The 27539-nt window shown below is 38.0% G+C and overlaps 5 protein-coding genes across 7 annotated transcripts; 3 read left to right on the top strand and 2 right to left on the bottom strand.

The window, feature by feature from the left end:
* The first annotated feature begins 1814 nt into the window (after positions 1-1814).
* On the top strand, positions 1815-6665 carry LOC140760852 (neutral/alkaline invertase 1, mitochondrial-like). The gene is made up of 6 exons (XM_073097897.1): positions 1815-2664; positions 3499-3664; positions 3792-4003; positions 4298-4791; positions 5843-5891; positions 5981-6665. The coding sequence occupies exons 1-6, from the start codon at positions 2035-2037 to the stop codon at positions 6305-6307; spliced, it is 1878 nt and encodes a 625-aa protein (XP_072953998.1). The 5' UTR covers positions 1815-2034; the 3' UTR covers positions 6308-6665.
* A 68-nt stretch (positions 6666-6733) lies between these two features.
* LOC140761264 (gibberellin 2-beta-dioxygenase 2) lies at positions 6734-9710 on the bottom strand. The gene is made up of 4 exons (XM_073098526.1): positions 9328-9710; positions 7961-8172; positions 7677-7855; positions 6734-7256 (listed from the first exon to the last, which is right to left on the bottom strand). The coding sequence occupies exons 1-4, from the start codon at positions 9708-9710 to the stop codon at positions 6990-6992; spliced, it is 1041 nt and encodes a 346-aa protein (XP_072954627.1). The 3' UTR covers positions 6734-6989.
* Positions 9711-14830: 5120 nt separating this feature from the next.
* Positions 14831-19844, top strand: LOC140761113 (serine carboxypeptidase-like 26). The gene is made up of 10 exons (XM_073098309.1): positions 14831-15209; positions 15374-15481; positions 15570-15665; positions 15746-15838; positions 16343-16431; positions 17189-17461; positions 17556-17704; positions 18252-18347; positions 18503-18608; positions 19392-19844. The coding sequence occupies exons 1-10, from the start codon at positions 14945-14947 to the stop codon at positions 19536-19538; spliced, it is 1422 nt and encodes a 473-aa protein (XP_072954410.1). The 5' UTR covers positions 14831-14944; the 3' UTR covers positions 19539-19844.
* A 1254-nt stretch (positions 19845-21098) lies between these two features.
* Positions 21099-24627, top strand: LOC140760780 (F-box protein At5g49610-like). Of its 3 annotated transcripts, XR_012104489.1 has the most exons (4): positions 21099-22236; positions 22347-22449; positions 23353-23488; positions 23597-24627. XR_012104489.1 is itself a non-coding variant. In XM_073097788.1 (2 exons), the coding sequence occupies exons 1-2, from the start codon at positions 21101-21103 to the stop codon at positions 22363-22365; spliced, it is 1155 nt and encodes a 384-aa protein (XP_072953889.1). In that variant the 5' UTR covers positions 21099-21100; the 3' UTR covers positions 22366-24627. The 3 variants fall into 3 exon arrangements, 1 of the variants encoding a protein (XP_072953889.1); XR_012104488.1 differs by having other exon boundaries at positions 23353-24627; XM_073097788.1 differs by having other exon boundaries at positions 22347-24627.
* A 163-nt stretch (positions 24628-24790) lies between these two features.
* Positions 24791-26659, bottom strand: LOC140761763 (uncharacterized). Its single transcript, XM_073099227.1, has 3 exons — positions 26612-26659; positions 26020-26442; positions 24791-25318 (listed from the first exon to the last, which is right to left on the bottom strand). Exons 1-3 carry the CDS (start codon positions 26642-26644, stop codon positions 25040-25042), a joined length of 735 nt encoding a protein of 244 aa, XP_072955328.1. The 5' UTR covers positions 26645-26659; the 3' UTR covers positions 24791-25039.
* Positions 26660-27539: the final 880 nt, after the last annotated feature.

Below are 27539 nucleotides of genomic sequence, written 5' to 3'. Positions count from 1 at the left end.
TTATCTCAATAAGTTTTATGTGGTATTGAAATATATATCAAGACATGGATCACATGCATTTGATGATTTAATCAAGACCGTTGGATACACGCAATCAATGCTTTAATACACATTCGATGGCGCACTTGAGTTGATTTGTCAAAATAAAATATAACTTACTTCGATTAGGAGAGCTAGAAATTTTAATAATCTATTGAATGATAGTGAATTCAACATATATATTTATAGATAAATAGATATTTAAACTTGAATTTCATATGTGTGATTAGTTAGAATTTCTATCTGTATCTTCAAATTAAGGATGGAAAGGAATTTTGCAACCCATATCCTATATTTTCACCTCTACTGAGGAAGCGTAGAGTAAGTAAAGACTCGGCTCGATAAGCTCAAATATATTTATATAGAATACATATTAATTTCTATTATGTATAATTATAAAGGATTAGATCAAAGATCTAATGATCAATATATAATATCTCCTTTAATCCCTAAATAACTACAACCCCAAAATAACTATTCTCAATTCCAAGTCCCAACTCTATCTCCCTGCGGCATAGCCCATGGGCTTTGTTTTGGGCCAGGCCCATCATGAGCCTAGGCCTAGCTTAGATCTTCACCAACTCCTTTTTTTCTAATTTTTTTTTTAAATTTTGGTCAAATTAAGAAAATATATCCTAAATTTATTTTTGATTTCAAAAATTTGCACCCCCCCCCCCCCAAAAAAAAATAAAATAAATAAATAAATAAAAACCATCTCATCTAATCCTCATTTTGCACGCCATGATATGCGTGGCGTGGAGTAGGATCCAATCCCCAATCCCCAATCCCCAATTCTCCATCAATCCCTTCCACATTTTCTCCCCATCTGAATGCGACTACCTTTCTTCTACGACGTAACACAGTAGCTACTATTCTCTCCCACCGTGTAATTACCATTTTACCCTTCACTCCCCTCATAAAAGATCCTGCCCACCGATGCCCACCGGTGGAAATTTATGCCCCTCGACTTTGACCACGATGCTGTTCTCTAGACCGCTCCAAAATAGCTTTTAGCGCTCGCGACACGTGGCGCGATTCCGGTGGCCGGAGAAACTATAGGCCACCGAAAAAAGCACATGCTTTGTGGCCAAAAAAAGAGAAAAAAAGCGTGAGAAAAATCTCTCCGCCACGTCAGATCCGACAAACCTTATCCAATCCAAACCCCCCACCCTCCCTTTCTTTCTTAATATCTTCGTTCGAGACGATATCTCGGCGGTCGAGACCGCACGAGAGCCGCTGGATTGAAATCGGACGGACGGAGATTTGAGGAGAATATCGTCATAACTTGTTGGTTGTTGGCTGATGCGCGGTGTTCCCATGTGACGATGAGGTGAATGAATCGTTGCGTGTATACGGTTTAACTGTAATTTGACGAAATGGCCATCCAATTTGTCTTTAATTACGGATAGGGAGCTCAGACTTATTATTGCCGCATCCGAATAGAGATAAATTGGGACCCAAAGTGCAGTTTGATGACTAAAATATCACATGCTCTAACTTCTAAGGGTGTAGCTGTAAATATGGCTGCCTTATGTTTCAATAAACTTAATTAAAAATTTATTTATGAAAATATTAAGGAAAGAGATATTTATCCCCACAATTAAAGGGCGATTTACTAAATACAAGTTAAGCCATTTTTGTAATATCTTCTGCCAAGTGTCCTTTTTTATTGTGGAAAATAAAAGAAAAGTATTTTTTGAGGCCATCCCTCGCCAGTCGCCTCACCTCCGACGTAGTTTCCACCTCCACCGCCCTTATAAATAATACCCTCCCACCCAACCTTCCCGTTCTCCGCAAGGATAGTTTTCCTCGTTTATTTATTCAAAGACAACCCCGAGTTCTCCTCTTCTTTCCCCGTTAGCCCCTTTTCAAGACTTGCAAGTTGCAACCCGTCTTCCACCCGTTTTAATCTCAACTACGAAGAAGCCCCTCGCGTTTACAATTTGGCCCCTGGATATTTCCATTACGTTTGCAAATTAGTCCTTCCGCGGCGACATGAGCGCGACGACCACCATGGGGTTGGGGATCGCCACCGTGAGGCCGTGCTGCCGCCTCCTCGTGGCCCAGCTCTTCCCGAAATGCCCCCGCCACCACCGGGTTCCCTTCCTGAGATGTCCCCACCATCGCATGCCCTTCCAAAAGTACCCCCACCACCGCCGAATCTGGATCCGCGCCGCCGTCGCACCGGCGACCGATCCGGCGTCCGCGCGGCGCCTATCGACGTCGGCGGACCCCCTCTCTGGCGCTGGGGACAAGGCCTTCGAGCGGATCTATGTTCAGGGCCTCGGCGCCGTGAAGCCGCTCGTGTTCGAGAGGCCCGAGGTGGTACCGGAGGTTCCTGCGGCGCCAGCGCCAGAGGAGGTGAAGGAGGTGGCGATGGAGGAGGTGAAGAGGAGGGAGGAGACGGAGTCGGAGAAGGAGGCCTGGAGGTTGCTGAAGAGATCGGTGGTAAGTTATTGCGGCAGCCCGGTCGGGACGGTGGCCGCGGATGACCCGGCGGCGGGGAGCCAATTGAATTATGATCAGGTGTTTATTAGGGATTTCGTGCCATCGGCGCTCGCGTTTCTCCTCAAGGGGGAGACCGAGATCGTGAGGAACTTCCTCCTCCACACCTTGCAATTGCAGGTAAGAATCATAGAGATCGCAACTTTTTCGTGGGTTGCGTATTGGGTTCCTCTGATTTCGTTTATTGGTTGGATCTTGATATCTTTTGGATTTTGTCTAATTAGGAAGATATAAAATTGATATAATTCTTAATCATGTTAAATCATGTGATGCTATGATGCTTCTAATTGCCTATGTGCCTTGGAAATATCCTAGTCAAAATGGTATATTCGTGAAGTAGGTTCTTTTGCAATTCCCTGTCAAAATTTGTCTATCTATGTTCCTTAATTGGTGAAAATTATCTGGTTTCGCTGGTCCTTGGTTGATCATATCTTTGGAAAGATTACAATTTTGGTTAACCCATTCTACTATATTATTGGAGAAATTATTGTGTTCAAGATAGTCGGACTTTTGTCTCTCACATCCTTGTTCTGGGATTTCATATCGAATATTCTTCCTTTGTGTATAAGATAGAGTATTTAGGGGTTTGTAGTTGGATAAAGATAGAAACAGTGTAGTGAACCTATTGGTGGCTCTTTTTGCTAGCTAAGAAACTGCACTTAATGTTTGGGATTGGTATTTGATTACTTCTTATTGTCTGTAATGCTCCTGTTGAATGGTTTTCTTCAGTGTCTGGGGCCAACAACTCCAGGACTACACTTTGAGCAACTTAAAAAAAAAGAAGTGGGCGTTTGAACCCAGCAATACCAGATAAATTGGTGATATTTCAATCAGTTAGAAATAAAGAAACCTCTGTTTAATCCTCGATGAATGCAATACTACAAAAAGTAAATGCATTTTCTTTTTCTTTATGAATTTTGAATTAATTTTTCTTGTGTCTTCTTTGATGACCAGAGCTGGGAGAAGACCGTTGATTGCTATAGCCCTGGACAAGGATTAATGCCGGCTAGCTTTAAGGTTAGAACTGTTCCTCTGGATGGAAACAATGAAGCATTTGAGGAGGTTTTGGACCCTGATTTTGGCGAGTCAGCTATTGGTCGTGTTGCCCCTGTTGATTCTGGTGTGTTTTTCTTAAGATATCTGGAATTCTCTGTCATTTACATTTATCCTGGTTTAAAATTTTAAGTGACAAACCAATTTAAGCAAACATTTGGAAGGCTTTTAAGTTGGAGTTACCTCATTGACAGGATTATGGTGGATTATCTTACTAAGAGCTTATGGAAAGATCACTGGAGACTACGCATTGCAAGAAAGAGTAGATGTGCAGACAGGCATTAAGCTGATATTAAATTTATGTTTGTCTGATGGGTTTGACATGTTCCCAACTCTACTGGTCACTGATGGCTCTTGCATGATAGACCGGCGGATGGGAATTCATGGCCATCCTCTTGAGATCCAAGTGAGTGCATCAATGAGTTTAAGTTGGCCACTGTTATATCTTTTTTTCTTTTTTTCATTTTCATTTAGAAAAGGCATACTAAAAGGAATTTGTAGTGGTTCATGAATACATCTTGTTTGCCTTTGAATGGAAAACAGCAGAGGTGTCTGTTACTGTACTAGGAGAATTTCATGACACTAGATAAATCAATCGTATGCTATCTTCCTATAAACTGATGCTCTAGTTGAATGTACATGGAGGTCCATATTACCAGCCATAAATTTTATCTTGTATCTGACTAGATCCATTCTTCAGGCTTTATTCTACTCTGCTCTTCGATGCTCGCGAGAGATGATTACTGCCAATGATGGATCACAGAACCTCATTCGTGCTATAAATAACAGGCTTAGTGCATTGTCATTCCACATAAGAGAGTACTACTGGGTGGATATGAAGAAGATCAATGAGATATATCGCTATAAAACAGAAGAATACTCCCAGGATGCTACTAACAAGTTCAACATCTATCCTGATCAGATCCCTTCTTGGCTGGTAGATTGGATTCCTGAGAAAGGTGGTTATCTCATTGGGAATCTTCAACCAGCTCATATGGATTTTAGATTCTTTTCTCTTGGCAACCTTTGGGCTATCGTTTCATCTCTAACGACTCCTAGACAGGCTGAGGAAGTCCTTAATCTTATTGAAGAGAAATGGGATGATCTCATGGGGAATATGCCTCTCAAAATTTGCTATCCTGCATTAGAATATGATGAATGGCGTATAATTACGGGCAGTGATCCTAAGAATACGTAAGATTTCTTGCGTACCATCATTTCTTTTCAATATACTGATTTCCTTTGGTATGTTGTTTTCAATATCTTCTTCTTTTTCAATGAAAAGGTAGTCATGAGTCCTGCCAATTTAACTGAATAAATTGAGGGTTACAAGAGGGGGAATATTTTTCCATATTCATGTAGGTTCTTTTCACATTGTTTATTTAGGTTTCTATCAGAGGTTGCTGTTGTTGGGTTTAGAATCCTGTTTTCACACTTTGAGACTTGCTTATCATTGAGTTTCCATTATGCTATTTGCCTTTGGTTCTTAGTTAGTAGACTAGGAAGTATACTTGATCATGGGCCTGTAGTTTTAGAATTGTGAGAAACAACAGCTTGACTGTTTGAAGGACAAGTAGATTGGCATGCTTTGTGTTAATGGATCAAATCCTCATCAAAATTTGAAGTTATTAAGTAGAATGGCATAGGAATGCTTGGTATGATTCACACAGTTTTTTCATAGGTTCATGCTTGGCAATTTGCAGATATTGTAAATTATAGTAATACCCAGATACATGTATGTCCATGCTCATTTTCTTAAAGCACACTATAGTGGTTTTGTTTCTTCTAATATTTTACTTGGGCAGCCAAATAGTTGCTGCTTTTTGCAAATTCTTTTTACTTTTCTAACAAACTATCTAAATTGAAAATTTTCTATCAGTATGTGCAAATTGTTTTGTTCAAATGGGACAACTTTCTTGTTGCCGATGAGATGATGACTGCAATATCTACCAAGCATAATTACTGATAGAATTGGGTAGTAATGTCCCTTAAAATAGTCACTTTATTGTGTTGGTATGACATTTTGACACATGCTCAGCATTGTATGACTTGGATGAATAGCTTTGATGCATCAATGTCTTCAAAGAATCTATTTAAGACATCAGCTATATCCATAGGTAGCAGGTTCATACACTACTTGGATTTGTGCCTCTCTTTTCTTTGAGTTAATCAGATCAATGTTTCAGTAGTTGATGTAGCATTTTCAACAATTTGGTTATATCTAATAGAAGCTCTATTCTTGCAGTCCATGGTCATACCACAATGGTGGATCTTGGCCTACTCTACTGTGGCAGGTAATACTTGCTTATCATTATGTTGCTATACTTGGTCCGCTGATCTTCACAACGTTTCTCTGACCACCCTCTCTTCTTTGATGTATCAGTTCACGTTAGCCTGCATTAAAATGGGCAGGCCTGAGTTGGCAAGGAAGGCCATTGCATTAGCAGAGAAGAGGCTCTTGAATGACAAGTGGCCAGAGTATTATGATACCCGAACCGGAAGATTTATCGGAAAGCAGTCGCGCCTCTATCAGACCTGGACCATTGCTGGATTTCTGACTTCAAAAATGTTGTTGGAAAATCCAGAGTTGGCTTCTATCCTGACTTGTGAGGAAGACCTTGAGCTTCTCGAGGGATGTGCTTGCAGTCTCAGCAAGAGCGGCCGCACCAAGTGCTCACGCCGCGCCGCCAAGTCACAAATCCTCGTATAACTGATGGCAGACCTCATTCTTCCATTTTTACTTACACTGTATAGCTGCTAAAACAATAAACACAAAGGGATCCATTTCTAACTAGGAAAGGTCATGTATATTATAGGAGAAGAGTATATTTATTCATCCATTTTGATTCCACAAGGCATGCTCATTATTTTTGCTGAGCTGCTATTGGTGGATACTGAGGTGGGTGGTGCCTGGTGGTTTAGTACACTACAGACCACACAATTTTTAGTGTTCAGGTCCTACAACAGGAAAATTGTGTGTATATTTGCCATAATGGCGACTCATTCAGTGTACTGCTAACATTTGTTATTGATCCACTATTTATTTCAAGATATAGTATATTGGTTTATTATTTGTAAAATGACTTCATACATCTACTGTGTGTTCTTTCTTATGCTAAGCAATGACGAGTATATGCTTCAAGCTTCAGTTTCTCTGTATATTGAAAGAGAGACTTTGATAGTTGGTGCAGAAACTATCAATCTAGTAGGCAACTGGAATTCCATTCAATCTAACATTAATTAGCAGAAGCATTGTACAACAAAATGTACACGCTTCTTGATCTAAAGTACACATCTCACTGTAAGCAGCTACCTCCTTGCAAAACCTGGCCTTCCTCGTCTTTGACAACAATCAGCAGTTAGCGCGAATCTTTCAGTCAGTGCCGACGAAATCAGCGCCGTTCATCGTCGCCGTCATCGGCCCGGAAGAGATCCAGCCGGTTGTGGCTGAGCCTGAGGGAGTACATGGTCTTCTTGTACTCTGCCCATGTGAACGATTTGTATCGCCGAGGCAACGCCGGCGTGATCATCTCAGGCAGAGGTGAGATCAGTGAATGCAAGGGAGGAGCTCCAAAGAAGACGATGGATAGCCTTGACTTGTAGGAGGAGTTAGCCATTGCCCTGTGCCTCACACTCACCAGTCTTCCATTTGTCATAGCCTGCAATATAATTTTAGGGAGAGTCATGTTAGCAGTTTGCAACAATTGATAGATTGAAGCAACACCTCCTGTACATGAAATCCCTTTGACATTGCACTAGAATAGATTATAGAAAGTAGAAAATACTAATTAAATAAGGTTAGATGAACTAATCAGTTTCCAAGCTACTATAGTTAGTCTTGGAAATCTACACTAAATGTACATCTTTTTATATGTTATTATTATTAAATTTTTTTTTCCATTATTTATTTTACTTTTAGCGCAGGTAAAAACAGTGGTAAAAAAGGAAAAGAAACAATGCGCACGTGCGCACTCACGCACACACAATCATGCAGCTACTGCCCCCCAAATTTTTTTTGTTCGCGAATTCCGATGCGAGTGAAGGATAAATTAGTCATTTCACCGGCCAAAGCTACTAACCTGCAGGAGGTCGCCCACGTGGACGAAGAAGGCATCTGGGTCGGGCGGCACGGGGACCCAGGTGGCGGCGCCGTCGACCCCGCCGTCCGCCGGCGACCGTATCTGCAGCCCGTCGACGTCGTTGGAGTGCAGGATGCTGAGGATCTGAGGGTCGGAATGCTCCCCAAACCCTACCCTTCCTTTATTATTATTATTATTGTTATTATTATTATTATTATTATTATTATGATGATGATGAAGAAGACGACGATGATGTCCAACTTTGTTATTCTTATTTGCATTACTCCTGCTGCTAATGTTGTCATCCTCCTCCTCCTCCTCCTCCTCCTCCACCATTTGGGGGTAGTGGTTCAACCTGACAAGGCAGTCACTCTCACTGTCCCTTATGGCCCTACTGAGAGCCCCACTGTCCCTCAGCCCAAGTCCTTCTCCTACCATTGCCAGTATTTCACATGATAGCTGCCTCACAGCGTCCACATACTCATTAACCACATAACTGTCACAATAATAATTAACAGAAGATAAAAATATAATAAAATAAAATATCCAGGCATTTCTGTCAGAGATTTGATGTTTGAAAGTAAGACAGACAGACAGACAGACAGACATAGATGTGTAAAAAGAAAAAAAAATTTACAAAAAATTTGGAAAAAAAATGAAGAGTTTTAAGAGAAAGGTGTGATTGGATTGGTCACTTTCTTCTCACTCACTCACTCACTCACTGGTGATTGGAATGACATGTCACTGCCTGCCATTTATTTTACCATAAAGAGATCATAGTACATGCTTCACTCATTTGCTTGGCTTTATATAGATAGGATTGGATGATGCAGGATCATTTTATTCAGGTGGCCTGTACTTTGAAATTTTTCTGAAACCTCTGTCATTGATCATCCACAGTGCCCTTGTATTATTTTGTTGGCAACTTGTGAGGTTTTGGAACTATCAGATTGGTTGGAGGATTTACTTTGGATTGGGCCCCTATCCATGGCCTTTCTAACCACCTAGCAAACACTAGTAGAGGTATATATGCATATGTATATATATATATTAGATGAAAGGCTATCTAATTAATGTAATAATTGTTTCAGTATTATTCATCTTAGGTATTAATATTCAGACTCCTAAGATATTGGGTCACTCACTACACAAGGATAAAGAAGAGCTAATTCATTTATCATTTAGTTTTTGTTTTGATGTGACCCTCTAAATTGACAATTCATGATATCTTAATGCTTCTTCTCCAAAACCATTGGTGAATGGCTGATTTAAGGTCAGATAACAAATGCCACTTGAACAAGTTATTGCATTAATTATAAGAAACATAAAGGAGTGGATTGATTCATAGTGCCATCAAACTGCAATCCAATCATTCCACCCCACATCTTGTCTATCTTTTTGGTGGTATTGTGTATATATCAAGCAGTAAACATATGCTTGCGTTTAAGATCCAAAAGCTACCACCAATCAGAACCCGACAACGAGACAATAATGATTAAGATATTAACATCTCTCTCCATGGGTCTCCTACAAGAGGAAACCAGATCAAAGCCAAAGAATGCTTCTTCTTCTTCTTCTTTATTTTTTTTTCAACAAAAAAAAAAAGAATAAGAAAAAGAAATCTTGCATACATTAATGTTAGTAAAATTACCTGAATTTTGATGGGTCTTTCTTGCTTATTAACACTGCCTTGTTACTAACAAAGGCAGGATTGGCATGCAGGAGAAGGTACTCCAACTCTCCAACATCGCCATTGAATCCTATGGTCTTACTCCCATACCCAAGAGGAGTAGGTGGTCCAGCCTTCATCTTCTCCCGGGCCGGCAATGCGAAGAACTCCGACCCGGCGGACTCCATCCGAGTGATCAGTTCCTCCGGGACCCCATGTTTGATCACCTTGAAGAACCCGAATTCCTCACAAGCCTTCACGACGAGGTCTTTCACACGGTCTCTATCTTGGGAGAGGTCGATCTCTGGGATCCTCCGGGCCCGGATTATATCCGTGTAACCGAGCGTCGCAGAAGCCACGACCATTGCTTCTGCGATCGCCAATACCTATATCTATATCTATAAATATAAATATAAATATAAATATATATATGTATATATATGTATATGTATATGCTTCTGAACGTTGGCCAACGTTCAGAAAAAGCGAAAGAAGAATAGGAGAGAAGAAGAAGAAGAAGAAGAAGAGAGAAGGATAGTTTGAAGTAGGAGAGGGAGAAGGGGGTATATAAATTTGGAGGAGGAGGAGGAGGAGGAGAGAGAGAGGATGTTATGGCATATGTGGAGAGATTCAAAAAGGCTATAAGTTGGCCAAGTACAAGTAGGAGATTCCTGTTGAAATGCTGACCGTGGTGCTCTTTTTGACTTGGTGTCTTTGCCTAGGGATCACTGGAATTTTGTAATCCAATTTAAACTCCATTTTTTGTTATCTTCTATAGTAGGGGTAGCAAATCAATACATAAACAAATGGGTGGTGGAAAGATACCTCTACCTCTGCTAGGGTAGCACAAATTTAATCACTGGATTGCCGTCTTCTATGGTATGCATATTTCAGGGGTTATCAGGTTATTGGTGTAATAAATAGAAACCTTAATGGTTTAATATACTCATGAACAATCTCTTGGCTAGTGGAGAGGGAGCAAGGGGCTCACAACATTGTACATGCTATTGTCCAACTACTTGCTCGGCTAGATCTTAGCATTTTTATTTTTTTCCTCCCAGTAGGTTTTGCCAACTGATTCCAATAAAGTTTCATGGAAACTTGGGTCTGATCTTTTAGACTGTTTGTAGGGCTAAAGAATGTAGATTTGAACTAAACACCATGAAACTCACCATACATTGGCTTCAGTAAAAATAAATAAATAAAATTTTTGCCTCATCAAATCAGCAGTTGGTATGATGGATGATTGGTGGACATGGATTCCAACTGGGCCCTCCAATATTAATCTTGTAACATGGTCATATAGTAGCCACCAATACTTTCCTTATTTGGAAGTATCACAATTCACAAGGCCATTGTGTGAACAAGCCAGACATTAAAATCGCCTTTGCTGATATGAAGCAGTTACTGGTCGCGCTGTTGACTGGCTTGCAAATTACAGTCCGTTCGCAGATCCACCTTCTATCTCCTTTTTCTTATAATGAGTTAAATCGCAACTTTTTTCTAGCGATTTAAGAGAGATTTTTATGCCCGACCGGACTCTAACCTAATTAGATTGTAGATCTAATTATCTTTATGACTCCACTACTCTGGCATATAATTTCTTTTTTCCCCCTCCTTTTGCAATAAGGTTAAATTTTTAAATTTATGTGCTTAATAAACACACTCCTTAATTCAAGAAGCAAGAATAAAGTCGTCACTATTTGTCACAGTTTCTCCTTACCCTTCGCCCCGGAGATCTCTCCATGTGGAAGGCACACAAAATTGCCGTCTGCTGACTAGGTCTCAAACTCCCAATCCTAATTAGTTTTATTATTCATTACGCAGCAGCAATTAAGCTTTAATAAGTACTTAGAGATCTAATTACAATTAAACTATACTTTCTTTTTCCTTATTGACTTGTATCCCTTACATTGATACCCTTCCAATTACTTTGCAAGTTAAGTCTAAATAATTTAACATAAAGTTTAAATATATCCTTTAATAAGAAAAATACATGAAAATAAGAATTAAGGATTTTAAAAGATATACATGCAAATCAAATAAAATTTTTTTGAAGGGCATATATGAAAAAGAACCCTAAACTAAATTATGTGATCAAAGTTAATTTTCTTTTGTTAATTACCATATGATCAACCACTCCATCACCGCCGAGTGTTGATTAAGATCGGCGTCGTATTAATCATCACTAATTGAGGTTTAGATTGGGTTAAGGACAAAAGACAAAGTGTTGTCTTAGCTCTAGGTAGAAGCATGTGGTTTAGAGTTTTCTTAGGAGCAAGGGAAAGTGATGATGCTCATATGAAGTACAAAGCTATATTCCCTTTGTAATTCCAACATGATCTAGGTTTTTGTTTATGGGCTATGCCTCTTGATGCAACTGAAGCAAATTTAGATTATAGAATAGGCCCAAACCACCACTTCTATCATTCCATTTGGATGATGTATCTACTATCAAGGAAATTGTGATTAGATATAGATTTATCGTCGCCTAAGTTTTAGCGAACCTAATAGATTAAACTTTTAGAATAATTAATGAATTAACATGATATCGTAGCATAGGCCTCGACTCTAACAATTTTATCATTATCTTCTGACATTAAGAATTTGCCTAACTACTTGGACAAAGTAACATTGTTACACATTAAGAATTCTTGTGAACTTGATGAAGCTTATAAATAATAGTAATAATATACATTTAATCTTTGTTGTTATTGCTGTTTCTATTATTGCATGCCCTTTTTGTTGTGTTCTTATAAGACTATTCTATAATCACATGAAGCTTAACAAACACCATTAGAATAGTCTTCTAAGTCCTCATCTACTCTCCTAATTAACCAGCTCCAGACCAATTAGCTGACCGCTAATTGCGCATATTTAACTAATCATAGCATAACAACCAGTATAATATAGGATTAAGAAGAAGAAGAAGAAAGATACCAACACTAATGACAACCCTAATGTTGGCTAACTTATGCACATGCTTAACTCTAATCCTCCACTAGTGCTGTTAAGACTCTTGACAAAGTTTGTTCCAATAAATAATTTTTGTCATATTGCTGCTTGAAATGTGATATATAACTCTAGAGAGAGCCGATTCCCTGCAGCTCTTGCTGTTGTAATTTACTACAAGCTGAATACTTGGCGGCGCGTGATTGGTTACGCATGTTTTTAAAAAAAAATGTGAGGGATGATTTATTATTCTTGTTATTAAGTTAAGGTTAGACTTATAAAAGGTTTAGTCACAAATGCTTTAATATTCCTTTAAAATTTATAATCCTAATCTAATGATTATAATAGCCGGTTTTCATACTGTTTACTTATTTCTAAAACTATATTACCTAAAATAAAGACATATTAGTCAAGAAGATTATATATGTTTTTTACTTAATAACTTATTAAGATATATATAATTGTAAAAAAATAACGTGCAAGATAATATATTTTAAAAATAAATAATTATCTATTGAATCGATAATATCTTTGAATTTTTATAGCATTCATATTATCACTATTATATATTTTTTTCCTAAATTCTAATTATATGTTATCTAAACCATTATAATACAGTTTTGTCGAGTTTATTTGATCTAAGATATGCCAATCAACCAACTCTAGTAGAGTTGGTAGGTACCTTGCTCGTGACCAAGGAGGTCATGAGTTTAACTCCAACCCCAAACAATATTGTGGAGAAATTGTTTAGTGGTTGGTAGTTTAGTGGCTTGGCTCGATTCGGTTGATAGCTCGACAGTACGGTTAGTTTGGAAAAACAACTTGGAGCAGATATCGACGGTGTTTGAGCTTGAAACCTAGACTAGACAGTTAAAAAGCTCAATGGGGCCTAAAGTGCCTCCTCTGTATCTAGGGAGGGTTGGCCCTTTGTCTAGTCCATATTTAGCCCTCGGGCTCATGAATGATAAAAAAAAAAAGAAAAAAAAAGAGATATGCCAATGGATTGGACTTGGATTCAAAAATAAATTAAAAATTTATTGGGCCAGATTAGTCTTGGGCCTTCCCAACATAATTGATTTTGGTGGAGATTTAGATTAAAATTCGTTGGTCACTTTCAGAAAGTTACTTTCGGAATCTCAAAACTAACATTGAAAAAAACCAGTAGGAGTATAAGTCCATGGGCTTCTTAGTGAGTTAGTTAGTGGGCTTTATTCATCATAACTAGAACCTAAGCCATTGTGTACGCCTTATCCGGATTCCTATTCAAGTTTTTTTATATACGTTGGCTATAAACATAATAAAAATCTATTTATATTAAACTATAAAAAGGGCAATGAGATTAATTTGATCATTTTTATCACTCTTTTAAGTCCCAACTATTACAAACCAACCAACACTATCTTATTCTATATTTTTTATCTGAACTTTTATCCTTCCTTTTGCAGTTAAATACCTACCTAATAAGAAATTCGGATAAATTTTTTCTTTATCTTAGAATAAGTCCTCATTTTATCTTAATCTCAAAATTTTTATACTAATAATAATAATAATAATAATATCAATGGTGATTACTAAAATAATACATGCTTGCTTAAAATTTCTCTGCAAATTATTATTATTTTTATATACAACATATAATCTATTTCTTTTTTCTTTTTTAAATAATAAATTTAGTTTTATTATCATCAATTTCTATACGACTCACCATTTAATAATTAAAACAAAACTCTGCCAATAATATTACTAAAAGATCAAAAATAATTTTTATAGTATTTATCTCAACTCGAATATATGTTCATCCATAGATTAGTAATCACAAAATTAAAATAATAGAATAAAATATTATAACTAGCAATAAAAATTAATTAATAATATTGAAGTATATAAAAAGATAAAATACTTAGGATTAAGTATTGAAATAATACCTAGCTTCTGTTAATCTTCTCCCTAAAGGAGACGAGCTTAAATGAGCTTAAACAGAGAATATTTTCATACCACAAATAAATCTAGTTTAATTTCAAGATGTAAACGAGCATAGCAGTTAATAGTTATAAATATACATAATATATATCATATATAATATTTTTGAGCTTATTGAATCGAGCTAAGTCACGGGTAGCCGTGAGTTAAACTCAAGCTGCTTGTTTATTTTGACGGCCCTAATTGTCTCCGTTAATCATATTATGTTTCAATTTTTATGAGAAAGAAAGAAATTGTAGATGATATTAAATACTACTAGAATCAAATCTACAAAATTTAAAAGGAAACTTATAATTTGATATGGAGTCTACTAAGAAGGAATAGTATTTTAAAGGGAGAAATCCGGGCCTTATTAAAATCTTACAATATTTGTTCTTAATCGTTGCTTTTCTATGGATAAATTTTTGAGGAAGCTAATAATATTCTTCTAATTTACAACTTCTATACATCTAGTTGAATAATTCTTCATACTTTTGAACTCATTGTTGTGGTCCCATCTATATATATATATATATATATATATATATAAAGATGACCTCGTGATGTTTCTCTCTCTCTTTGCCATTCCTGTTTCTCTAAACTTAATAGATTCACATGCACCTCTGTCTTTCTTACTCCCTTCTCTACTACCTCTTTCTCCAAGTAACAGAGAAAAGAGAAAAAGGACATGGCATCATCACCCAAATCCACATATCCACTCTCCCTCATCACCATCCTCTTTGTTCTTTCCTTTGCACATAGCTTTAAACCTCTACATGCCCAAGAATCTGATAGAGTTTTTAACCTCCCAGGCCAGCCCAAAACCCCTCCAGTCTCCCAGTTCTCAGGCTACATTACAGTCAATAAAGACAATGGCAGGGCACTCTTCTACTGGTTCTTTGAGGCCCAAATCTTGCCTTCAGAGAAGCCTCTCCTTCTTTGGCTCAATGGAGGTCACTCCCCCCCCCCCCCCCCCCCCCCCCCCCCTCTCCTCTCTCTCTCTCTCTCTATACTTCTGCTGCTCCTCCCATGCATGAGACTTTTACATGCACTAAAGCGCACAAAAAAAAGGAGGCATTTGGGTAATAAAAATAAGATTCTTCTCTTGAGGTTGCAGGCCCTGGGTGTTCATCAATAGGCTATGGAGCAGCTGCGGAATTGGGGCCTCTCAGAGTCAAGAGAAATGGAACAGGGCTTGAATTCAATGCGCATGCTTGGAATAAAGGTTTACATTTGATTGCATTTGCTGATGCCTGCCCTTGTATAAATCTGAAGTTGTTTAATCAAAACTCTCTCTTTTGCAATTTGGTCAGAGGCTAATTTGCTATTTGTGGAGTCTCCTGTTGGTGTTGGATTCTCCTACACCAATACATCCTCAGATCTCACCAAGTTGGAGGATAAATTTGTGGGTAATGTTACTTTTCAAGTTTTAAGCCATGGAAAGATATCACTTTACATGTTAATGGATTTTATATTTCTTTTTTGGTAGCTGAGGATGCTTATAGCTTCCTGGTAAATTGGCTGAGAAGGTTTCCTCAGTACCAAGCCCATGATTTTTATATTGCAGGAGAGAGCTATGCAGGTAAAGATGTCTTACTCTTTTCATCAAGCCTAAGTTCATGAGCATTTCAGACCACATCTACAAATTTAAAACTAAGCAAGATTCTGAAGAAAGAAAATGTATGGGATGCCTTCTCAGATATTATAATAAAATCTATGCTTGCATCTCAGATTGAAGAAAAAAAAACAGAGGAAATCTTTTATAAAAATGAAAGGCACAATAACCAAGTGCATGCCATTGTCTTATCCTAGCTAGCTTCTGTACAAACCATCCAAAACTAGTCCAATACATCAAATCCTTGTATATTTCCTATGCATTTAGACAGATAGATGCTCCATTGGGCCCATGAATGGACAATTATTAGTGGCTTGGATCCATATGTCACAATAGACATCTGCTGAAGATTCTAGTGATTTTAACCACAAGAAGAAAAAGATTGTATTGATGTGAAACAAAGAAGTCATAGTGTCATACAAACCTTTTCTGCAGAGAAGTCAGAAGAATCTGTTTACTTTGTGAATGCAGGTCATTATGTTCCCCAGCTTGCTGAAGTTATCTATGAGCACAACAAGGATAGGAGGACATATCCATATATCAACTTCAAGGGGTTTATTGTGAGTTCCAAAATTAAGATCATTGCTGCTAGTGAAATAGAGAATATTCTATAATGTTTAAAAATTATAAATTTAAAATATTTAAAATACTCTTCATTTTATTTTAAAATTTGGTTCTCCTTTTGTTTTTTACTTTAGTTCTAAGATACTTAGTCAGGATTATTAAGGTCATTTTATAGCTAAAATTAATTCAATTCATTTACATGATAAAGTAAGGTGCTTTTGAGACATTAAAAGTAATATATAATGGTTGAATAGCAACATATTGCAAGATGTTAATGATAAGGAAAGCAAAATATAGAGTGTTTATGATACATACCAATGCATTAAGACAAAAGTATTATCCTACTGAGATGAAAGAAATGATTTTAATTTCACACCCTATATTATGTGTTTATCAGTTGGCTGTTTTTTTAAGTGTCATTAAATCATAGGATTACTCAGGTATATTTTGAAAATGCAATGACAAATATAATGGTTGTTTAAGGTGTTCTTTTTTATATTTACTAAAAATGCACTGTTAAAATAAAGTAATTATAAGAGTAAACCTCAATAACTAAATGATATTGGGTGTGAAGTGAATAAAAAAACCTATATAAAAAAGGATAAATTGTTAAAAGATCCTTCATTTCGAGAGAGAGAGAGAGAGAGAGAGAGAGAGAGAGAGAGTAAAACTTCATCTCAATTGAGTACTAGTTAGCTATCTGATTCTTATGTTCTTTGCAATATGTCACACTCTAGTTTAACCTAATTGCAGGTCGGAAACCCGGAAACCGATGATTATTTTGATTCGAAAGGATTATTAGAGTATGCTTGGAGCCATAGTGTAGTTTCTGATCAAGTTTATGAACAAGCTAAAAATGTTTGCAACTTCAAGCTCCTTGATTGGTCCAATGCATGCAATGATGCGATGAACATTATCTTCAATGAGTACAGTGAAATAGACATCTACAATATTTATGCACCTAAATGCAATCTTGCTCAAACCTCATCAGGCACCATGGATCAAGTTGATGAAACAAAAGCTAAGGTATGATAAAAAAGGTCAACCTTTTCCCATCTAAGTTTCTGTGTTTCCTTTTGAGATAAGCTAACACCAAGTGAGATGAATTTTAATATCCAAGGGGAGAGTTGGGAGGAGAATAAGGATGTATTCAGGGTATGATCCATGCTTCTCTTCCTACGCTGAAGATTACTTCAATATGGTTGATGTCCAGAGATCTCTTCATGCAAATGCTAGTGGAAAGATTAATGGGAGATGGGGGGTTTGCAAGTGAGTTTTACCTTACTTATCTTCTTCATCATTAGTTGTTTTCTTTTTGCCTTCTTTTTTGCATTTAGTTTTGTGAAAATTGCTAACAGAGTAACAGTAGCAGGATAGTCAATTTGCAGATGCATCAAAATGAGTTTTCTTTTCCTTTAATTTTTTTTGGTGGGGTTTCTGGGTGTGTATCTTTCTAACTTTCATATTTGTATGAATGCCTGGATATCCTGCAGTTTACTATTTAACAACAATAAGTTATAATTTTAAAAACTTTTTTTAAAATTTATCTAACCTCGAGAGTATCCATGCAAAAAGTTAATGGGTTTAAAAAAAAATCATGTACACACAAACATCAATTTTAAGTAGGTATACATACAAATGAGAGATTTAATAAGTGTACAAAAAAAAACTCCTCCTCCTTTTGTGACATAGGTAGCAGATCTAGAGCTTCACTTTAATATTGGGAAGACAGAACAACTGAAGATAGTGTCAGGATTGGAAAAACCAACCACTATTCTACACATAGATTTGTTTACTTATCTATTCATTCTTGCAGTGATTCCATTTTGGACACATACAACTTCACAGTGTTCTCAGTCCTGCCCATATACTCCAAACTCATCAAAGCTGGGTTAAAAATTTGGGTCTACAGGTTTTGTCCACTTCTCCTCCTCTTCTTCCTGCTAATAGAATTAGGGTTTGTTGTTATCTTCTTGTTCTGTTCATCTTCTCCCCCCCCCTTCCCATGTCAATGCACAAATACTTGTGTTATGTTTAACCTTTTGCCCTGTGGTGTTTGTACTGCAGTGGGGATGCAGATGGCAGGGTTCCAGTGATTGGGTCCAGGTATTGCATGGAAGCTCTTGACCTTCCCCTCAAGACACAGTGGCATCCATGGTACCACAACAAACAGGTCTGCCAACTCTTGAGCACTTTGTACTGCATGAATAGTATCTCAAAGTTCAAACAGAATGAGAGATTTCAAATTTTGGAAAACTATGAGCCATGGTTTAGAGAATTTTAAGTTCTGACATATTAAAACTGAGGGAAATTTATCAAAAATACAATTTATCCACACCCTACAAAGGCAAAATATCTGATTGCTCCAAAGGAAATAGGAAATATTTTGTTACTTTAAAAAAAAATAGACAGATATAAAATACTGCTAATTTGACTTTAAAATATGGTTGTTCTTTTACTTTGACCTTACCTTTAAAAATTTTAGTCAAGAGTATTAACATTATTTTTACACTTATAATTAGAATTACTCATATATATGATAGTTGTCAGCTATAGAAACTAATGACAGGATATTTTTGAGACATTAAAAGCAAAATGTAATGTTTAAATAATAAATATTCATACAATAGAGTGATAATAAAGATAAGATATAGGCTGTTTTTGATAAATTTTGCTAAAATTATTTAAACAAGTTGGGCATTCAAGAAGTGATGAGAAATTAAAACTATCATCTCCTGTCATTCCAGTTCTTTCAAACCAGAAACCTGTAATCATATCTAGCTTCTTCCATTCTTTCATAAAATTAGTGCTAAAATCTAAATCCTAAATCCTGATCAACTTTTAGTTACTAACAACTTAATCTACTGATGTGAAATTTTGTACAGTTCCACCATTACTATTAGATGTTGTTGTTTTACACTTACAAGATAACAAATGATCAAGAAATGGCATGCAGGTGGCAGGAAGGTTTGTGGAGTATGAAGGGCTGACCATGGTGACAATTAGAGGAGCAGGGCATTTGGTGCCTCTAAACAAACCTGAAGAAGCTCTTGTCATGATCAACTCCTTTCTTCTTGGCAAACAGCTTAGAAAGCACAAGTGATGATTAACCCATTCATCATCCCATTATGAAGTGATTTGGGTGTTTCTCAATAGAAACACTAGGAGGGAAGAGTGTCTTTGGTAATATATGCTAGCTCACACCAATTTATGCACCATTCTTAAGGACAAAATTAAATTTTTGACCAAGGTGTTCTTTTTTTTTTAGAGAAGCAGAGATTTAGTAGTGTCTCAGTTAAGTCAGTGTCACTGGTATTGACATATGATTCAAACATGAGTATACTCATAAATTTGCAGGAAGTTGTACCTTTGCTAGCTAAGAGGTTATCAAATGAAATCTTTTTAAGTATTTCATTCTCTCTCACAACAATCTCCTACGACAGAAGACAAAAGATATATTCGTAGATTAAATTTATCCATCTTATTGAGAGAAAATGCATAAAAAACACACATTTGATTTAAAATTTTCAAGTTAAATTATACTTTATTTCTCCGTAAACTATTAATTTGCATCCCTCAAGAAACAAAAGCATACAAATGTTTAGAAAACTATGGAATTACCTTTTTAACCTTTCTATAGTTGAAGGCAACGATGGCCGTGCCACAGGCATGGCCCGTGCCGTAAGAAAAGGAGAGAAAAATGTACCACCTTGGTCGCCACCGTCGCCACTCCCACTCCCAATCGTTGTTGCCGCTCGCCGTTAGCCTGAGCTCGTGTCGGGTGCCCTAGCTGAGGGAGGGAAAGAAAGAGATCGAGAGATCGAGAGAGAGAGAGAGAGAGAGAGAGAGAGAGAGAGAGAGAGAGAGAGAGAGAGAGAGAGAGAGAGAGAGAGAGAGGGGGGGGGGGGTTATCGGTTAAAACTTAAGTTGCGGATTCGAATCAGGTGAGTGGTGAGCATTGATGATGAGGTCGATGACGAAGCTATTAGGAAGAGTGTCGTGCAGCACCCCTCGTGCCATGTGCTGGTACGTCACCGGCACACCGTCCATAGTTGAAGGAAAATTGTTAGTATTTTTTTCTCTCCTCCCCGAAACATTGCACAACTCTCCCAACTTCTAAGACACCGACCTAGAAATCAAACATAAAATAAGGGAAATGACAATGGCTAGTGATGCTGTTTCTTCCACTGGTGGGCTATGTAGGAAACTATAGAGGAGGATTTCCGAGAAGGTGAAGGTGTGAGATGGAGAAATGGATAGATAAATAGAGTCCTTGTTAAAAAAATGAGGTCAAAATTAATTAAGAAGTATTTTCTGGTTTTTATTAGGATAATTTAGTCTATATGCCGTCGATAATTTACTATTCACATACTGTAAGTGTGACTTATTCCGTTAGTAACAGACGATCTCACAGGAGATTAACAGGTGATTAATTAATTAATAGGTTTCTTAAGCGAAGCAAATATTTTATGGGAGCAAAGTGTAATTAAGATAATTCTTAATTAGTATATAATTAATATGTAAAATATCACTTTCTTATTCATTATAGACGGCTTAGTTGGTCGTCACTAAAAATATTTGGATCCATTTAGTTATCATCTCGGACTATATCCTACATTACCCGGATCCGATACGTTCCAATTCCTTCTCCATCGGTTTCCTTTCATGCAACCATTGGAGGAGAATTCGACTCCTCTCTCTCTATCTCTCTCTGCGCCATTGATGGCGGATCAAAACCCTATTCCGGAGGACCTCATCGTCCAAATCCTCGCAAGATTACCGATCAAAAGCCTCTTCCGATCCAAATGCGTGTGCCGATCATGGTCGCGGTTGCCCTCCGAGAAGCACTTTATTGACTCCCACTTCGGCCTTTCTTCCAAGAACCCCGCCGTCTTGATCGAAATTTTGGACCGGTACCTCTGCGTCGACCAATTCGGTGAGGTCTCGTCCTTCTCCTTGGATTTCATGGACGATCGGGTCAAGATTAGGGCATCCTGCAACGGTCTGTTGTGCTGTGCCAGTGTGCCAAATCGCGGGGTTTACTATGTTTGTAATCCGATGACGAGGGAGTTTAGATTGCTTCCAAGGGCTCGGGAGAGGCCTTTTACGAGATTCCATCCCGAGTACGAGAGCACCCTCGTTGGATTGGGATTCGAACCCTCGACGTGGAATTACAATGTGGTTCTTGCGGGGTTCTATCGAAATTTTGGCCATTTGTCGCAGGATCAACTGGTGTGCATGGTGTTCGATTCGAAAACCAATTCTTGGAGCAGATCCGTTTCGTCTCTGTTTGATGGATTTACCTTCATGAATCGGTACCAGGTTGTGTACGCTAACTGTTCGTTGAATTGGCTGACTCAGAGCTGTAGTTATGTTCTTGTTCTCGATTTGAGGAAGGACGTTTGGGGGAAGATTTCGCTTCCTGATGAGATACTTGCAACTACAAAGGGTTCGAGGATTTACTTGTTGGGATTCGAAGATTCGGTGTCGGTGGTTCAAATGTCGGGTGTCTGGATGAGTACATGGTTGTTGAAGGATCACACAGTGGAGCAATGGTGTTTGGTGGACAGGGTGCACCTCAGGTGTATCAATGGGTATGCGACCAGTGCATTTCCGGTTAGCCAGACGAAGGATGTAATTTTTATGGCAACGCAGAATAAAATTCTGATGTATGATCGGAAAGGTAGGGTTTGGAAGGAGATTTATGCTGCGAAAGGAAACTTGGCATACCCCTTGTGGTTCTCGGCATTAGCTTTTAGAAGCTCGCTTTTCCCTTGCCATCAGATTGCTGGGTTTCCTTGGTAATTTATTGGATTATTGTTTGGTCTCCTTTCGTGAGTATAGGCATGTGGAATTGGTGCGGTTGGCAGATTGGCATCGTGTAAATAATTATGTTAAAATATTCTAATAGGTTCCAGTGCTCCAGTTAATAAGCGGCTACTTGTAGTGAATATGCCTCTTCAAGTTCTTTGGAGATGACCTGCACCTAGCCATCATATGAAAGATATTCTTCTGTAAGCTCTTTGATAACTTTGCAAACTACACTGCATTTTCTGCATGCACCATGATGAAGCTTTGTAATTTTTATGCTCCTTAATGAATCAATACTAGATACACCACCTTTTTAGAGAATTATCATGTGACATACATAATAGATTTATGATTTCTCTACTTCTGCTCATCTTTTTAGGATGCATCTCTAAGCTATAGAGCCAGGTTCTTAAGACATTCGTACTAGAATCGTAGGGTGAAAGGATTCTGAAAACGAGAATTAGGTATTCTTTTTGTCTGCTCAAATTTATTTTAGTGAGCTCCAAAAAGGAAACAGATGTTTGATTTTTAGCTGTGATGATTCTTTACATTAGTCTTGCATGATGCTAGGAGAAATAATTAGTATGATCATAGTCTTTGACAAAGTCCCGTCTCTCTGCTCTTCAGGATGACAACTTACGATTATGAGATTTTCTTCATACTATAGTAGTTTAATTTATTCATATAGTTGTGCTATGCCCTACAGCTTCAGAAAGAAAATGTTATCACATTTGATAACAGTATCGAAGATCTAATTTTGAGCTCAGTGGGCAGAAATATGTTAAGCAAAGTCAGCCTATTGGAAGGAAATGTGTTGAAATGCATATTTTTTACAAGTTGCTATAATTCAAATGCATACATTCGACCGATGGATATTTAAATTTTATTGACATCCTGTTTTATAATAAAAAATTACATGGGAGCTTCATATTTTGTTGCTCATTAGCATATGCCTTCAGTTTTAGTAGCTAAAAAGATGCATATTTTGATTGCACATAATTTAATGGTTTTATCTTGATAAATTATGGTAACCTGTTGTGGCTTCTTTCATAAGATTGCAGAAGTTTATTGACTTTGCTTTCTTATGTTCACTTGGCTTGGCATAGTGATGCTATTCTGATGCATTTTTATTACCAAACATGAATGCTTCGGCGGCGAGAGGATCAATGCATGAGCAGAAGCATACTCGTTAATTTCTGGAAGACGAACTTGGTACAAAGAGCTATTTCCATTTTGTTGGAGGTATGACCATTTTGCCTTGCTTGGCATGTTAGATATGAAAGAAGTTGGCCTACAAAATACAACTACGAATGGAGTTAGAGACTCAGGGTTTCAGAATTTATATTTTAGAACGCATAGGGATATTTGGACCAGAACGTGGAAGAAAAGGAGGGAAGCAAACGAACTGGGTAAAACTAGGTAAGTGACACTTTTGCAAATCCCCATGGTTTTCATTATTGCCTTTTGGAAAATATCAGTACATTCTATCTTATTATTGATGTCGAACCAACTCTAGATAGATTTCTTCGAACGTCCATTATGGAGGCCAGGCCTCTTTTTTCTCTGAATGTCTTACAAACGTTATAGTCAACGTCACAAGAATACCCATAGTACTACTTACTATATGTTATTGCCTTTCCTTCGTTTACATAAGTTTCTATGAATTCCGAATTCAGGATTGCTCATTTATTTACACAAGTTGTCTTCTTTTACTTGATTGTTTTGGATTATGCACTTGGTTGGCGACACCTATTTCTAGGATGCAGTCGTTATTTGTAGTTCGTGTGTATATTACTTTGAGCAATTTAAAGGTAAGAAAATTTTGTTTGGTTTAATAGCGTCGACAATTGTTTGAGCTCCATGGAGTTAAAGACTGTGGATTAGTCTAACAGAGGCGATCAATAGTGGTTGTGTAAATAAAGAATTAAGGAAGAAAAGGAAAGGGGTTAGGTGTTGGGCTTAATGATGTGCATCGAAAATAAAAAGAAAAACCATAGTAGAATAGAGGAACTTGCATCTACCTTCCTGAGATGTGATTGTTGACTTTGAATAGTAAAATAAATAATAAAAAAAGAGAAAAAGATGATTTGCATCATTGCATGTCATTATCCTGCGAGCAGGCTCACATTTGATACGGTGAATGACTTTGATTGATTCCAAACGGCAGCTCAATTGTGTGACGTAAGCACTTCAGATTGGAGCTAAATACTAGCCTCGGCCATGGACGAGGAGGGGAAAAAGAAGACTAACAAGGAGGGGAAATGATAAGAGAGGGAGGGCGAGGAGGAGAAAGGAAGAAGAGAAGAGACGAGGATTATTAGGAATTTTAATTTATTTGTTTAAATGGATCGAGCTACGGGCTTCAGATCTCGGCTAATGCCGAGACATTGGGGCCCTCTCTACCCATCACCCTCTTTAATGCCAGTTTTCTTTAATTGAAAGAGAAAAAAAAAAATTACTTCGTGCATCCCAACATCAGACTAATAAAGCACTTCTGAAGATCAAATATTCCAGAACAATTAAGAGAAGTAGGGAAAGTAGAAATTGCAATAAAGACAATAAGAAGGAGAAGATTAAAAAGAAAAAATTCAATAACAGCATTCAAGAGTTCTAACACAAAAGATACATAAAAGAAAGCATCTAAATTAATTACCTCCGTGTTTGGGGAAAGAAGAAGTAGCCACCTTTCACCGTTCAGATGGAGGAGGGTTCCTAACCTTGTACAAAGCCTAGACTACAAAGCAGAAGAAGTGGGCATGGTCGATGGCAACTTATCCGGTCCCGCACAACCAACTATCGTTTTGATGGCCTCTCGTCGCCGTCGTCGTCGTCGTCGCCGCCATCGTCGTCGTCGTCGTCATCCGACTCATCTTGGCTCGATCTCTTCCTCTTGGATGAGGTCTGATCCTTCCCTGGCCCACCGTCATCGTCGTCTTCGTCCTCGTCCTCCTCCTCTTCCTCTTCGCCGTCTATCTCATCCTCGCCGTTCTCTTCTGGCTCGAAGCCAGTGGCAACTTGACCGTCTTCCCCACGACCTACCGGTTGAACAAAGTAGTCGGCTCCAAGATTCTCCTGTGACGATTGAAATTTTTCTAAACACTCAAAGCACTCATCAATTAAACTTACAAGGAACTTTGAGCTATATCTGGAAGGCACACGAAGAAATTCTCTGATCTTTAGAACGATTCTGAAGCTACATTAAGCAGTTTTTGCTGGCCTATTAATCCCATCATATAAAACTAGACACACACACAGAGAGATAGAGCGAGAGAGAGAGAGATAAAGAGAAGGAGGCTAGTGAAGTAGAATTGAAGAAGGAAAACTAGAGAAACAAAGTAACAGAGCATAAAAAATTTCCAGATCTAATCATATAATGCTGTCAGAAGAAAAAGAACAAAGAAAACAAAACAGAAAAGGTAGCATACGAGCCAGATCAAATAATTATGGACAATAATATCTACTGAAGACCAGCATCTAGAACTTCCAGATCTACCTACACAAAAGGAAAGGAAAAGAAAAGCCTTTCATAAACGATTGAAAAGGGAGAGTCTTGAGATCTATCAGAAGATAAGTTTAGAAACCTCAGGGGTTATCTTGCTTTTCGGGTCTATCTGCATAAATTAGTAAAATTTATGGAAGCAGAACATAAAGTAATTGGCAATTTATAAATCCATCAGGAAAATAAGGAATCCCCGACCGTAACGGGCAGATCTAGCAGCCGCTGCTCAGAAGAGTGGTAAATAGGAAACAGAAGAATTGGATAACAAGGATACCTGGTCGTCTTCGCCTTCATCGTCGTCGTCGTCGTCTTCATCATCGTCGTCGTCGTCGTCATCGTTTCCGTCGCCTCCGTCTCCTTCTTCCTCTTCTTCTCCTTCTTCATCCTCCTCATCCTCCTCGCCGCCAGCTCGTTGCCAACCTGCTGGCGGCGGGATCTCCTGCACATCATCATCATCATCTTCTTCTTCCTCCTCATCATCTTCATCCTCGTCGTCATCATCGTCATCATCACCGCCCTCCACCACATCATCATCATCGTCGTCATCAAGTTCAACGATCTCCTCCGGCTCTTCTTCATCGACCTCACCGTTGACGGCCTCGATCTCTTTCCCCCTCTTCTTCTCCTTCTCCTTCTCCTTCTCCAACTCCATCTCCCTCTCGTCGTCCTCCGCCGCCGCCGCCGCCTTCATCTCTCCCTTCTCGTCGAGAAGAAAAAAAAAGGGGCGAATTAATTATTCAGAGAAAATAATTTAATGAATAAATATTTTTGAAAAATTGTTGGATGAAAACAGTAGGGGAGAGAGAGAGAGAGGAAGGGAAGCCGAATGCTGGGGGGGGAGATGGTAAGCTGGTTCGGGCGCTAACGATCAGGGAGAGATCCCAGCCGTCGAAGCCCATACAGTCACGCGGATCGATGACGTGGATCCTGATCCAACGGCTCGCAAGAGCTACGAAGGAGTATCCGGGAGGTGTGCTTTTGGGATACGATTAGGGCTGACGTCATCACGCATCAGTTGACACTAGGACTATGATGTATAATATTTTATTTCACCAAAAAAAAAAAAGAAAGGAAAAGAAAGGACGATAAGCGAAGACTCCAGAATCTAGATCCCACCCCCCCTCCTCTCTGCAGTCCGTACACTTGGCACTTCACTAGTGGCTGTCTGGCCGTCAGATAAATACTCCGACGAGACGCCCAATAAATAACCGACAAGTACCAGGATGCAGGCAGTATTTGAGACCTGTGTACTGCAGGGGATCCGCAGCTGTTGTAATATGCAAAGCAGCCTTAATGGGCCTACAACTAGTATAGGCCTAGCCCATATATAGGATGGGCTCCGGCGTTGTTACCCGACGTCAACGGAGATATAAATATATCTGACTATTTTAAATCTGCTCTTAATTTTTTTCAGGAGTCTAATTCATTTTAAAATTTAAAAACGAGATTAATTGTATTTAAAAAACCACTGATCCAGTAAACTAAGTCATTTCTAGAATTACAATTTATTTATAGAAATTTGAATCCTCTAAATAATTTCTCAAATTTTAGAGAAAAAGTTATATACAAATTACTTCAATTTATTGACTTCTAAATGTAAAGTCGCTGATTAGATTAATAATTTATATAAAATTTCTTTTATTCGAGGATTCAAATTTTTTATATAAGTCACTCATCTAATCTAATCTAATCTAATCTAATCAGCAATTTATATTTAAAAATTGACTCGGTCAGCAATTTTCACACACAGTCGCATATTTAAAATTTAAAATTTAAAATTTAAAAAGTATACTA

This window comes from Typha angustifolia, chromosome 6, assembly GCF_048772165.1.
Source record: "Typha angustifolia cultivar Huaian chromosome 6, ASM4877216v1, whole genome shotgun sequence".
In the NCBI taxonomy this organism is placed as follows: Eukaryota; Viridiplantae; Streptophyta; class Magnoliopsida; order Poales; family Typhaceae; genus Typha; species Typha angustifolia.
The sequence above is the reverse complement of the archived record's forward strand: the minus strand, read 5'-3'. Positions and strand labels throughout refer to the sequence as shown.